Consider the following 13,518-nt stretch of genomic DNA (forward strand, 5'->3'; position numbering starts at 1 on the left):
AATCTCTCTTTCTCTAGCAGATTCATATATTGGCATCCATTACTTGCAGAACAACAGTCAAATATCAAGTGCATTGCTCTCCCACAATTTACAAATGATTACAAAAATGCATAACAGAGGGAGTCGAGTCAATCGGATCTTACATTAAATCTACTCGTTGAAGGCTAGAGACAGAGCATATTTATATGCAAATCTTCCTCAGATGGAAAATTTATGACAATTTAATCATTGAAATAATATGGTGTAACAGATAAAAGATCAGAACAATCAACATGCTGTTTACAAGACTCACTTGAATAAAAAATAACATAAATTAGAGATCCATCATTATGTAGCTCGCAATCTGGAATTGCATAAATGTTACTCATGGAAGAACATATCAGACTGCTGAAAAGTCCTAAAATAGCAGAAGGTGAAACCATCACAAACATATCACGCAGGCCACATCCAACCTAGTTCTAGCAGGCAAGAGTGGAAAGCATCTTAGTACCTTTGCAACCATTAAATATAAACAGTGCGCAAGAAAGAGCATAAATGTATTTAGGCAACAAGTAGTTTAATGCAATGCATTTTAGCAGTTTGTTTACTATGGATTCCAACAGAAGATCTTGAAACTCTTTAGTTCGTTCTACTTCATACTTCATATTTTTTTCAACTCTACATTCTCAGAAGGCATCACTTAATAACTAAGTTCTGCCAAGCAAACTTCAATTTTTACCAGGAAATCCATGAAAGATAATAGAGTTCCAAAAATAAAATTCAGAAAACATTAAATTGGATATTTCCATAACAAAATAACCTCTGTTCCTATTATCTACCAAATCTAAGACCACGGAACCTATTGTGGCCAATCAAATTCAAGAATATACAATGGATTCACAAATCATAATTGATTCTTTAAAACATAAAATGAGAAAGAGTGAAAGGAGGAAATGTCCAAATTCAGAGAAGTAAAAAGAACTTTAAATAGTACAGAAGGAGAATGACCAAACAAACAGACGTATTTAAGTTCCCTATAGCAATCCTTTTGCAATCGATCCTACGTTCTCACATCCTTTACTGGCCTTTGAGAATATCCAGAGCAACAGTTTAGGAGAGACTATTGACATGTAGTTACCACCCTGTAACAACACATAACTATCCTCTCCACTGAAGTAATTTTCCTGATATAAAGATACAATGGAGCTTGAAACCCAATCATAGCATACTCCAGCCAAGAAGTGGTTATGCTTTTCTATTAAGGACGCAGTAAAACATTAGAATCAATAATTATTACAATGTCTATGAAATGCTTGAATTTCAAGGTCAATCTTAATATCTTATACTGAAATATCATAAAATATGCTAAGGTAGACACCAAGTCAGACCTAAGTGGAGCCCTAGGCATACTTGCCTTACCCAAGGCAGTTCCCAAAGCGGTAGCACTATCGTTCTTAAAAAGAATGTTTGTTGGTTAGCTTTCTCGAAGACATGACTGACAAACATATCTATAAAAAGTTCCACTGACATGCAAATAGATGGTCAGTGAACTGGCATAACTTGCATGACCTAATTAAAAAGAGAGGACGAACTGAAATCAGCACAGACAAACTCCACAGAAAAAAAGCTGCACAATTTTCTTTCATCTCAATGCATGAAAATGTGTAACAATGAAGGAGGAAATTGGTGGAACCACATATCAACAAACTACCACTACTGGGCCTGGAACTAAGTCAAGAACACCCTAATTTGTAAAAAGCTGTTATGTGGTTCATATAGTTAATGCTGATTTTTCCTTTCGCCCCAGAGACTGGGTGGTAAACTAGAAAGATAATACATGGAAAAAACACAGTGCAACAGGCAAAAATATGAAAACTATGGCCTAGAAGGCTAGAAATAAAAGATCAAATTCAGATTCAAAGTGATATCACATGTATGTACCAGCAGAGAACTAGAAGAACAAAAAATACTGGATCTACCAAGACAGCATAAGACATGATAGATGATGCATTGCCATCAGAAAAGCTCCACAAGTGACAAAGCCGTAAGTAAAGAGCGAAAGAAGAAGAGAAAATATTTTCTGCATCCATTGGTTGAAAAAAAAGATCTAAATTAGATAGCATGTCTTCTCAAAGTACAACCTGTGAGGTGAAAGGGAGATACCATAATTTCCATGTAAACTGAACATTGGAACCTGTAAGAACATATGTAAATATAGCATGAAAAAAGCAAACTAAGCTATAACTATCCAAAGATCCTCCTCCACAGACATATAGAGTGTATGTACAGGAGAGTCAGAGCAAATGGAACGGGCAAAGCCTAATGGCAACCACAGAATATTGTACATCTTTCACCTGATAGTTGCAAACTTGTTGGTGCCATGCTTGGCCCAAAAACTCCTCAAGTCAATTGGACTAGAAAGATTGTGCCCTTCTCCTGCAACTTTTTCGAGCACTTTCTTAAACGTGCCGATGCTCATCTTCCTCCCTGCAATGCGTGTCCCTCGGCGTTTCGTGCTCATTGGGAGCGGGTATATGGACATGCTGGTGGTGCAACACGCAGATTGCCAACCCCCCGCGCCCCACCGATAGCACTGCTTTGGGACACCGGTGCAAGAGCAGACAGGCGGCGGAACCCGCGAGATGTCCAAATCCATCCCGTTGATAACCATGCCTATGCTCTTCTTCCCACTCTTAGGGCTATCGTCCCTCGGCGCAGCAACTTTCTTAGGCCTCTTCGTCTTCGGCAATTTGTTAGGGCGGCCACGAGACTTCTTCCTTAAAGGAGTCTCATCTCGACAAATGGGATCGTCTATCATCGGATCGGCGACATCTTTGGGCAGCTCCGGTCCCGGTTCCGGCTCCGGCTCTGGAGACTGCAACATCTGAAAGGTGTGGGCAGTTGGGGGATTAGAAATGATACCAAAATTGGGACTTGAATGGTGCTTCCCTGGAAACCCATGGAGGTAGTTGTTCTCCCGATTGTGATGGATCCAGCCATCTCTCGCGAAGCCCACGGCAACCGAGGGCTCCGGCACTCCGCAGTCCCGGTGAAGGAAATCCCCATTCCACAAGAAGGGCTTCGTATCTCTCTCCGCCGCAGAAGGCATTAGCTGCAGCCCTAAGCCTCCCTTCATGTGCTGCTCATAGTAGCCCCAATTCCGCATATCCAATCCACCGTCATCATCCATCTCGCTGAAATCGCCAACAAAGATCGAACCTTTCACCGATCTCGATCAAACCATCCACCACATTGCCTTCTACGACGATCCCAAGATCACAGACAGGGAGAAAGAAGATCAACGACAACGACCCCAAAAAGAAATTTTCTACAAAGGAGCCATCTTTTAACAAGCCCTAGTTTTAAAACCGATCTGACGTTTCAAAATTGGATTCGAACGTCCAGTGGAAGAAAACCCTAGAAGCTTCAACTCCGCGAGAAGGATTGGAAAAATTGCAGCTTTTCTTGGGGTTTCAAGGCAAGATCTTTATTAGCGTACGAAGGGATTGATGGTGAATGCTAGTAATCGCAAGAGGACAGAGTTAGAACAGAGACCATAAGGGGAGAATTGGGAATGGAGGTGATTTAGACTGCCTTTATAATTCTTTTTAATGGAAAATAATAATAATAATAATAATAATAATAATAATAATAATAATAATAATAGAGGAGTTACCTCGGGAATTATTCTTTCTTCTTTTTAGATAATGTTAAAATTCTGAACAAGGTCAAGCAACTTTGTTGGGTTAGTACATAAAAAGGAGGATTATTTATGAGTTAACCTTTCTTATTTATGCATAATATTTCTACATTACTTCATTTCTAAAAAGTATACAACTTTAAGGGTGTTGTGTTGTTTATAAATTCTTTATCATTAGGGGACATTTTTTTTTAATCATCTGTAGATCTAAATTTACTTCACCACCCTCCTCATAATTTTCTCTTGTGTTATTTTTTTTATAGTTATATTCAAACTGATATTATTAGATTATATTATATATCAAATTTGAAGATATTTATTAGAGATAAAGTCGTACAGTATTGAATAATTTTTTTAATGTATGTAAAATAATATCGATCGAATTTCAAACGATAAAAATATATTTTTTTTAATATTTTTGTTATCTAAAATTAGATTAATATTTTTTTAGATATGTTCAAAAACTAATTTAATTATTTATAATTTTGTTTAGTGATTTCACTTTAATCTAATCTATAAGGAAGTAAGTTGACATAAATAAAACTATTAAGAGGTGAAGTAAATTTAGACCAAATCAATGGGGTAGAATTAAAGCTAGTGCACAAATCACCATTTTAGTTACAATATAAGAAAAAATGAAGACGAGTATAAAACAAGGACTTACCACAGAATAAGAGATAAAAAATATTGTCTGTTTTTAATAGTTAAAACGAGAGATTAAAATGATAAAATTTGACCTTATTGCTTTCTTTGGTTTAATATAAATAGTTTTCATTATCTACACTTATTTTAAAATTTTCTATTGAAAAGTAATTTAACATCGTAATAATTCCTATTGAAAACTACTTGTGACTAAGATTTAAAATATCGAAAGACTTCTAAAAAACAAAAAACAAAAAAGAATAATTTACTTAAATTCATATTTCATTCTATGATTCTAATCAACAAATATTTACTCCTATTTATAAGGATAAAAATTCTAGAGGATCGGATCCTCATGCAAATTATCGATTATTTAAATTTTAAAATAATAAAATAAAACTAACTAACTAAGACTCGATCCGACTCAACTTAACCCTTATAGTCGGATCTTAACGAGGACTAATTATTTGATTCCAAGCTTGCTAATAGAATAGTATTCACATAGTTAAAAGAGGCTTACTTTACTTTGTAGAAAATTAGTCGGTTTCGAATTTGTAGCAGTCTTGATTTAAATACCATACTTTCTAATGCTTTGTACCTTTTAAAATTTTATTTCTAGGGACACAAGTAGAGCTGAATCTTATTATACTCATCTAAGAAAAGCTTTTCTATATGTGAGAGGCCCAAAGGCCCATCATTTTTTAGCTTTATTATTTTGAAGTTGGTTCTTAGCCTGCAGGAAGCTTGCAATCTAAAGCCCAACAAAGAGAATAGAATATCAAGTTTTCTTGACGAAAATTATCATCTATCCCAATTTATTTCATGTATTTGAGTATATATATATATATATTTATATATAATTTATATAGTTCAAGCTCGAATTAAAGCTCGAATTTGGCACGACACCAGTAAAATAGGAGTATAGATATTAGATGAAAGAAAAATAGTAAATATGTGTAAAGCAAAACGTATGTACTCTTATCGTCTAAACCTATCACATAAGTTTAGGTAATTACTACATTTAGGAAATAATGAGGGGAAAAATTCCCCCTCTCAGGCCCCTTGCTTCATGAGATTAGTGGTGTAAATAAGCTGAGCTCGAGTTGATATTTGGTGAAGCCTCTATTAGCTCCTTTGACTAATTTATAATTCGTTTATAAATTTATAATTTATAAAATAGAGAAAAAGAAAATGGTTAAATATATTTTACTCCTCTGTGTTTAGATTTAGGGTTAAAGTGAGATCGTTAGTTTTTCCGTATCCAAATTAACGGTGCGCGCCCAAAAAATTTCAAGAAATGAACCGAGAGTTAAATTTCCACTATTTTTTATTTTTTTTATAGATAAACATATTTTCTCCTCGTATATATAAGTATTTTTTCTCTTCAAATAAATAATAACATCTTTTCTTCTTTTACTTCTTAGATTGTGTAAAATATATAGTAATTCTATTAAACTTAGGTTTTTTTTATTATAAAATTTAATAATTATATCACATCTAGGAACAAGATAAATATGGATTAAAAAGCATATATATTTTGTCCAATAAACAAATAAAAGAGTATTAACTTTGATAAAATAAATAGACAATTTTACTTTAGTCGTAAGTATATCAACAGATTTAAGAATTTTTAAAATACAGCAAAATAAATTAATTTTAAGCATAAATAAACATAGAGAGATAGACAGAGAAAGCAAGCATGTGGTGCAAGTAATAAACAAAGCAATAAATGTTTAAAACCCAAAGCCTCAAACAAGTTGGTGATTTCAAGAGCCGAGGTGCATGAACCAATTAAGAGGCTCCAAGTTGAGACGATTAATAATTAAAAAAGAACCCATGCATGTTGCCAAACCATTTTCTACTCTTTTGTTCTTTTTCTTTATTTTTAAAAACAAATAATAAAAAAGAGTTGCCAAACCTTATCCGATTCATGACTCCCTTTGTAATTCAAACCTTCAACGATCCTCAACTTGGTTCCTGGATGGAGACAGTTGTCATAACCCCCCTGGTTGGACCCCAAAATTAATTAATTAATTAAAAAGGTGGTCAGTGTGAGGCCAAGAGGTGAAAAATATTGCTCAAGTTTTTGCCCTACTGCTAGTGGCCATAAGTTGCACTTTGGCACTAACTTAATAGTATTTCCCTAGCTTTTCTACCATTTCCTATGATGAGATGGTGAATATTCTAATGGATAATTATAATTTTTTTTTGTTTGTTTTTTGAGGAGATATTTAGTGAAATAGTATTAAAGTTTTAAATCTAGATTTTAGTTGTATGAAGACATGGCAAGCATGAAACCGTAAATTGTAGGAAATTTTTTAATCGTTCCACTTCATTCTCTCACGTATATTAAGAGCCCACCACAATTACGACAAGAGAGTAGAGGATCTTGTACAATACCAGTTGGACATCCACCCGACGTAAGTAATCCCACTGGCTCGAACACGGAATCAGAAACGCTGCGTACGAAATTCGTGCAGCTTAAAGACATTTATTAGAGAACCTACGCGCATGTCGGCATCCTCTAAGATCTACAGAAGGCCATGTGCTTAAGGAAAAAAATTAGGCAAGGGGTAGTAATGTAACTTCGCACCCCTTGTCGGGACCCCCACAGCTGAAGGACAACAGATTTAGAGACCCATCCTAATTTTGGCAACTTCCTCAACATGACCCAGTAGAAAAGTATTTTGCCATTTCTGGTTCGCGGATTGGACAAAACTCTCAAGCTTCCCACCTCGAGATTTGCCGAATTGCCATGACATTCCCGTGCATGTATATTTCTAGTTTCTTTTTACCAATGGCATCCTTGGAAATAACTCTACTCCGTGTGACCAAATCAGTAAACAATCCACACCCTGAGGACATTATATAATCCCCCCTTCCTCCTACGTAGCCCAGAAATGAACAAAGCCGAGCTTTCCTTTCTTCTTTTTTTATATAGAAATGGAGGCAGAGAGGCAGAGAGAGGTGTACAAAGAGTGCATGCGGAACCACGCGGCCAAGCTCGGGACCTACGCCGCCGACGGCTGCTGCGAGTACACCCCGGACGCCGCGGCCGCGGCGGGGGCGCTAAACTGCGCGGCGTGCGGCTGCCACCGCAATTTCCACCGGAAGGCCTACGTCGACTACTTCGCGGCCGCCGCCTCGGTGGAGGAGGGGACGGAGGGAAGGCGGCGGACGAGGACGAAGTTCACGGAGGAGCAGAAGGCGAGCATGGCGGGGTTCGCGGAGAGGATCGGGTGGAGGTTACCGGCGAAGAGGGACGACGACGAGGTGGCGTCGTTTTGCCGCGAGATCGGCGTGAGTCGGCAGGTGTTTAAGGTTTGGATGCACAACCATAAGAATGGTACTAGTAGCAGTACTACTACTACTACTCTGCCTAATTCTTCCTCCACTAGTCAAACTTACGCAGAGATTGATGAGGAGGCCAAGGAGGAATCCATGTAGTAGTACTGCATCGTCTTTGATCTTTGTTTTCCTTTGGTTTTGGAAATCTTGGATTTATGTCCCTACACTTTCAAGTATTAATGGTTTATATCTTTTATTTTGCCGTGCATCATTTTACAAAATATTTGTAGAGCAATCTTTTGGGTTAACTTAGCACTAACATGGAACCCAAATGAGATTCTTAGAAGATGAGTTTACAGATATTCTAATAACGTTATTAGAATGATTAACTTTAACCTCGGAGTCTCAATCTCGTTAAGTAGCCTCTGTTTTGAGAATATTATATATGTAGGAGCTCTTCATATTTGTCTTTGAGTTCTAGGGCAAGGAGGGCATGCACTTGTGTTCAGACTTCAAAGTGAAAGCTAGCATGAGAGCTCTACAAGAGTGGGCAGATGCATCACATGAGTATTAAATGCTAACAACTTCTTTGGACTTGCATGTGAGCTACTTGCTATGGTTCCCTTTTTCTTTTTTCGTTTGTTTTTTGTTTGGAGTAGGGAGGCAAATGTTATATTACTTACCACTGGTAATGTCACTTTATAGTGTAGAGGTTATAATGAGACTTTATAGTAGCATTTTCATATGGTGTAGAGGTAGCTAAAAAACTAAAGGGAATTACAGGACAATAATATAACATGAACTGCAATTGTAAGGTGATACAGCCACGCAAGAAAGCTGAGAGACGATAGAATTACACATTTATGTACATGAGAGTTCAAAAAACAGATAGCAGAACACTTTTCCTATTCAATTTATATCAAATAATCAACTTACTTATCAAGCCCAGAGAAGAAGGATGGCACCAGTATGTTAGTTCCTATTGTGACAGACTGATAGTGAAGCACTACATATGGATTGCTGTCAGCAGCACTCTGAAAATGTTGAATTAGAATTTCGAGAATGAGCATCAAAGCACCATGAAACCAAGACGGTTGTTCCTGCATAAAAAGATCAGGATCTGAAGTTGGTGTCTTCATTCAACTACAGCGAGAAAAAATTGGAAGAAATACAAGAACTACCAATTCAACCTGGATTTAAAGCAGAAGAGGAGAGTCGGGTTCTGAGCCGCTGATGGACGCATAGGAAGACATGCTACCCTCTTTAGATAAGGCAATGAAGTTAAACGGTGCAGTCGGGAGATGCCTCGAATCGCTGAAGTACCAATTATGACGACCGCTATGCGAGCGTGGGGTCAGAAGCTCAGGGGTTGCACTGCCAGCAGAAACTCTCCGGGGTGTAGGAGTCATGAATCCATTTCCGCTTCCGTTTGTAGAATACCCATTTGTCTTTCTGTTAAAGCTTCCACCCCTTTTTGTACTAGGCCTTGAACCATGCAATGGTTCCTTCTCTGTTAGCAGTATACTCTGCAACTTTTTCTGTCCCTGCAAAAAAAAGAGGATAGATGAATGCAAAATTTGCAGCTTATCGTTGAGGGCAGAAAGGAGGAAGGACAATTGATACTAAATCACAGAACCTACCCGGTATCGCCTTCTCTCTTCTTCCTTTTGTAATCTGGTAAGCTTGTACTCTTCCAAGACAGCAACTAAACGAACCTTCAAATTTTTAAGAGCACCAAAAGAAAAGAAAAAAGATGATTAGGAAGGTGTGGACTAATGTTATATGTGATTAAAGAGTAATCTTTCTTACCCCATCATATAGGAAAGGCATGTTTCTTTCATCCTCCCATGCAAACGTCTTAATCATCAAGTTGTCGACAATAGCTGGAACATAATTTCTACTCAGCATCTAGTAAATCAAGTAAAAGTTTCAGCAGAGCTACCAATAGCCCTTTAGAAAATACAATCACCTGGAATTTTATTGATAATTGCCCTTGCTTTCTCTGCTCGCTTCAAATTCAGGTGGACACCTCTTCCAGCACTGTATCTTTTTGCATCCTGCATATCAGCAGTTGTCATGTTCCAGCTTTGAAATAGGGAACAAAAATTGAATACAAAAATTGATACACAAATGATTATTTCCATGGGATGCATAATCTTATCAGGAAGCAGGTGAAACAAGTGTACCTGGTTATATTCCTCGAGCCAATTTTCTTCTTCGCAAGCCATTAGCCATTTATCAACTCGCTCCATGATTTCTTTTCTGGTTAGAGCTTCTTCTTTGGCTTTCACTATTTGTGCCTCAATGTTTTCTAGGAGTTCAGATGGATCAACAAGACCTAAATGTCCAAACATTCAGCACATTTCCAGGTGTTGACACAATGATATGTGATTTCAGAGACATACCAGAATCAATCAGCGCAATAGTTTTCTCTGATGTTGTGCTCATATCAGGTTGAATGTGTGAATTTCTGCATATATCTTCCAGTTCTAATCTTCTCCTCAAGGCAAGCTCTTTCATTCTGCTGGCTTTTAGTTTTGTCAGCCTCTCGACTTCAGCTTCTGTCTGTGAAGGACAAATTACAAATGAGAATCACCAAATTCTCAGTTGATGGTGAGTGACTAAAAATCGAGGGGACAAGGTATCAAACCTGCTTGATAATTTCTAGGGACAATACACCAGAACACGCAACATCCTCTTCTGAAGATCCAACGATGGTTGCCACTTTTCCAAAATGCCTCCTCTCTTCTTCAGGCGAATCCATCACTTTCCACAGTTCAACCAGCGATTTCACAGTTTCTTGCAACTATAGATGTGTTAGAGCTGCTCAAGACATTAGTATAGATATAATGTAATGGATAAAAACCTTTTGTACTCTCATCTTCTTTTCTGCTTTCAATTTTAAGACCACTTGAGAAAGACCATCCAGGGTGTTACTGCTGATGTTTGTGGACTTCCCTGAACCTGTTTCATGCAAGCTAGGGTGCACCTCATCAACTGTCTTTGCAAAGTCCAACCCAAGGACACCACATAAGAAATGAACTTCATTCACATACTCCAGAACCTTATGAAGGCGATCGGACTGAAAACGGTAGATCAAATGTGTCAAGAATGAATTGCTTCTGTTAAATAAAACAGATTGGAAACAACAGCTAGTTCATGATGCAAGCAACAATAGATTCATGTTCATGGTATTGAATCTCTTTCTCTCTCTCTAACAGTTGCATCCACAAAGTAGTTTATCCAGGTGAAATATTAGATTTGCATATGCTTATGATCCTATTCACTCTTTTATCTCAATTCAGGGCCTTCAGCCTATTTCGTGACAAATTAGCAATTAAAAGTTCCATCTCAGCAGTCAGAAGTCAATTAACTGGTAGATATAAAAAAAGATAACAACACTAATGACAGCAGCACATCTTAACTTTCTGCATAGCAAAAGTTACCTTCTCCTTCTGGAGGTTGCTTAGATGCCTTTGATATTCAGTGAGTGTCCTAATTGACAAATCAATTTCATCCATCTTAATATATTTAGAAGAAGGATCATACTGATGATTGTGTCCTGCAATTTCTGCACTGATCTTCTCGATCTGTGATCGCAAATCAGCAAACTGTCTCATTCTTTCCTCTTTCTTTGCCCTTAGATCTGTCAAGATAGGTGTCACCGAAGCAATCTGCTCCTTCAATGCCACTTTATTTTTTGCCATCTGCAGAGAAGGATTACTTCAACTGTCATAAGAGTAATTAGTCTACCAGATCAATGTACCAGAAGAGATGTGATCCAATAAGTAGCAATTTACAAATATTTAGTTTTGCCCAGGAATTTACGCTTCGTATGAGAGGGCTTGTACATGCATGTTTTGAAAACCAGAATCATATGCCGTTCTCTAGAAACTATTACTTAGTATCTAACTTCAAATTTGCCAGCCATATTATAGTCAAAGAAATCGATTTGTGAATGAGAGAGAAACCCCAAATTCTTCATTCACCTAGCTGTTTGTTTTGCTTCGTTTATCATTGGAACTGTACGGTGTGAAATGTATTTTTCCCTTTACCATTTGGCAAAGCATATATTGTTGACCTTCTCGGATATCATGCTCTAAATTATTTTTCAAAATACATACAAGTGGTCCCCCAATAAGGTCAACCTCAACCAGATATGAAACATATGAACTTGGGCAGAAATAATAAACATTAAAAGATAGAGGAAATAGGAGAAATCTACCTCCAATTGGAGAGAGTTTTCACCAAGGCAAGCCACCAAAGCTGCAAGCTCTGCTTCTTGAGACACTAGCAAGCGATGGAGCTGCGCCTTCTCATTGCTGGTCTCTTCGACCTTCCGGCGATACACCTTTATGCACTCCATCTCTAACTCCATAAGCATGCGATCTTTAGCCTCTTTGTCCTCCCCAATCTCTGTCCATAAGCACTGCTCTCAAAAGTCCAACTTACATTTAGTCAATCTATCAATCATTTAAAATAGGATTGAAGTGAAGGCAATTTGAAGGGCAACAATCCATAACAAATTAGCAAATTTAGTTTGGAAAGCTGGGTTAAGAACACCAAGATGCCCACTAACCATGGATTCCTTCAATTCTCTAACTACTTAGGTTGCATGTACTCACAGAACAAATTAAACTTGGAACCAAGACAACACAGGACAAAAGATAAATACAAATAAAAACTAGAATCGAGAACCATTAGCTTCAAGATCCAAGATAGAGAAAAAGGACCTCGAGCTCTCTGACCAAAGCGCCACAAGTGTTCTCCATAGCCATGCTTCCCCTGATCATGGGCTCAACCCCAAACTCCACCCCTACTTCTCCCATCCCTCTCTCTGCTACTAAGAGAAACAAGATGATGGAAAGAGGAAAGGAGAGGACTTTGTTACAAATTAAGACGATTTGAACTCTAAAAGTTGCAGTTTATACACCAAAGAAGAGAAGAGCGAGGGAAAAATAGTGACGTTAGATATGAGTTGGGATTTGCAAGGCTTTTGTGGGGTTTAGTAGGAGCAAAAGGTAGGTACGTGAAGAAGAGGTGTATTTGTGGATTGTGAAGTAGAATAATCTTGAAAGATAGAGGAAAAGAAGTAAAAGAAAAGAACAAAGACTTGCATGGAATGGTTACAAAGATTTGAAGAAGGCAAGAGGATAAAAAATAAAAAAAAAATTTAAAGGGGTTTCAATTTGTACGTATTATAATCCGTATACAATGATTTGTTAGTTAGTCACAAAATAATATTTTAAGGCTGTTATGATATAGCAGGAAGGGAATCTTTATCATATGATCATTTAGTGGGTGTTGCATTAAAAAAATGAGTATTCCCCCTAATTTATCTAATATTTTTATATTTATTGATTATTATTTTATCATTGACATTATTTAAGTAAACTATAATTTTAATTTCTCTCTTGTCTCATCATTTACTCATTATAAAAACTATTTTAATTTTTTTACTGAAATAGTGATTATCACACTGCTATAGTTATTTACAACTAAACAACATAATATCCTAAATTAATATGAGCTTTCTCATACAAATTTAAGAAAATAAATAAAACTAAACTAGTATAAAAAATGCCTCAGGTAATATACCAATTACGTAGATCATGTCTCCATAAGACGTGACATGCTAATTAATGAACCTCTGGAAAAGTATCTTCGACCTAAAAACTTAAAGCTAATAGACTAATAATATCTATAATACTTTAATTTTTAACACACATATGGTTGGGTTTAGATTAAAAAAGAGAAGAAGAGAAAGAGCATCCGATAATAGAAGAAGAAAAGAAATGTAACATGAGTGGAGAAAAAGGAGCTGTTGAAGCGAAAGAGAAGTGACAGTGTACCAAATTCTATTATGAGAGGTTGGTCGTGTGGGTGGAATCTTTGTTTATCTTAAGAAC

At 36.9% G+C, this 13,518-nt stretch overlaps 3 protein-coding genes across 3 annotated transcripts; 1 reads left to right on the plus strand and 2 right to left on the minus strand.

Moving 5' to 3' along the window:
* Positions 1–2,068: 2,068 nt before the first annotated feature.
* LOC140785577 (protein Barley B recombinant-like) lies at positions 2,069–3,543 on the minus strand. The gene has a single exon (XM_073133481.1). It carries the CDS (start codon positions 3,167–3,169, stop codon positions 2,330–2,332), a length of 840 nt encoding a protein of 279 aa, XP_072989582.1. The 5' UTR covers positions 3,170–3,543; the 3' UTR covers positions 2,069–2,329.
* Positions 3,544–7,264: 3,721 nt separating this feature from the next.
* On the plus strand, positions 7,265–7,768 carry LOC140787726 (zinc-finger homeodomain protein 11-like). The gene has a single exon (XM_073136817.1). It carries the CDS (start codon positions 7,265–7,267, stop codon positions 7,766–7,768), a length of 504 nt encoding a protein of 167 aa, XP_072992918.1.
* Positions 7,769–8,377: 609 nt separating this feature from the next.
* LOC140786736 (65-kDa microtubule-associated protein 6-like) lies at positions 8,378–12,716 on the minus strand. The gene is made up of 12 exons (XM_073135360.1): positions 12,343–12,716; positions 11,835–12,038; positions 11,056–11,316; positions 10,476–10,691; positions 10,260–10,415; positions 10,015–10,174; positions 9,796–9,947; positions 9,579–9,666; positions 9,419–9,492; positions 9,250–9,324; positions 8,800–9,153; positions 8,378–8,709 (listed from the first exon to the last, which is right to left on the minus strand). Exons 1-11 carry the CDS (start codon positions 12,436–12,438, stop codon positions 8,806–8,808), a joined length of 1,830 nt encoding a protein of 609 aa, XP_072991461.1. The 5' UTR covers positions 12,439–12,716; the 3' UTR covers positions 8,378–8,709; positions 8,800–8,805.
* Between the last annotated feature and the right edge of the window lie 802 nt (positions 12,717–13,518).

The sequence above is a fragment of the Typha latifolia genome, chromosome 4 (genome assembly GCF_019914945.1).
Source record: "Typha latifolia isolate L0001 chromosome 4, TyphaL0001v2, whole genome shotgun sequence".
Lineage (NCBI taxonomy): Eukaryota > Viridiplantae > Streptophyta > Magnoliopsida > Poales > Typhaceae > Typha > Typha latifolia.

Excerpts from the sequence above, each read along its gene's own strand:
- LOC140787726 (XM_073136817.1), top strand. The coding sequence starts at position 7,265 with ATGGAGGCAGAGAGGCAGAGAGAGGTGTACAAAGAGTGCATGCGGAAC.
- LOC140785577 (XM_073133481.1), bottom strand. The coding sequence starts at position 3,169 with ATGGATGATGACGGTGGATTGGATATGCGGAATTGGGGCTACTATGAG.
- LOC140786736 (XM_073135360.1), bottom strand. The coding sequence starts at position 12,438 with ATGGGAGAAGTAGGGGTGGAGTTTGGGGTTGAGCCCATGATCAGGGGA. Across the intron at positions 9,667-9,795 it reads GGCTCGAGGAATATAACCAG|GATGCAAAAAGATACAGTGC; the intron begins GTACACTTGTTT and ends GCTGATATGCAG. Across the intron at positions 9,154-9,249 it reads AAGAGAGAAGGCGATACCGG|GGACAGAAAAAGTTGCAGAG; the intron begins GTAGGTTCTGTG and ends TTTTTTTTGCAG.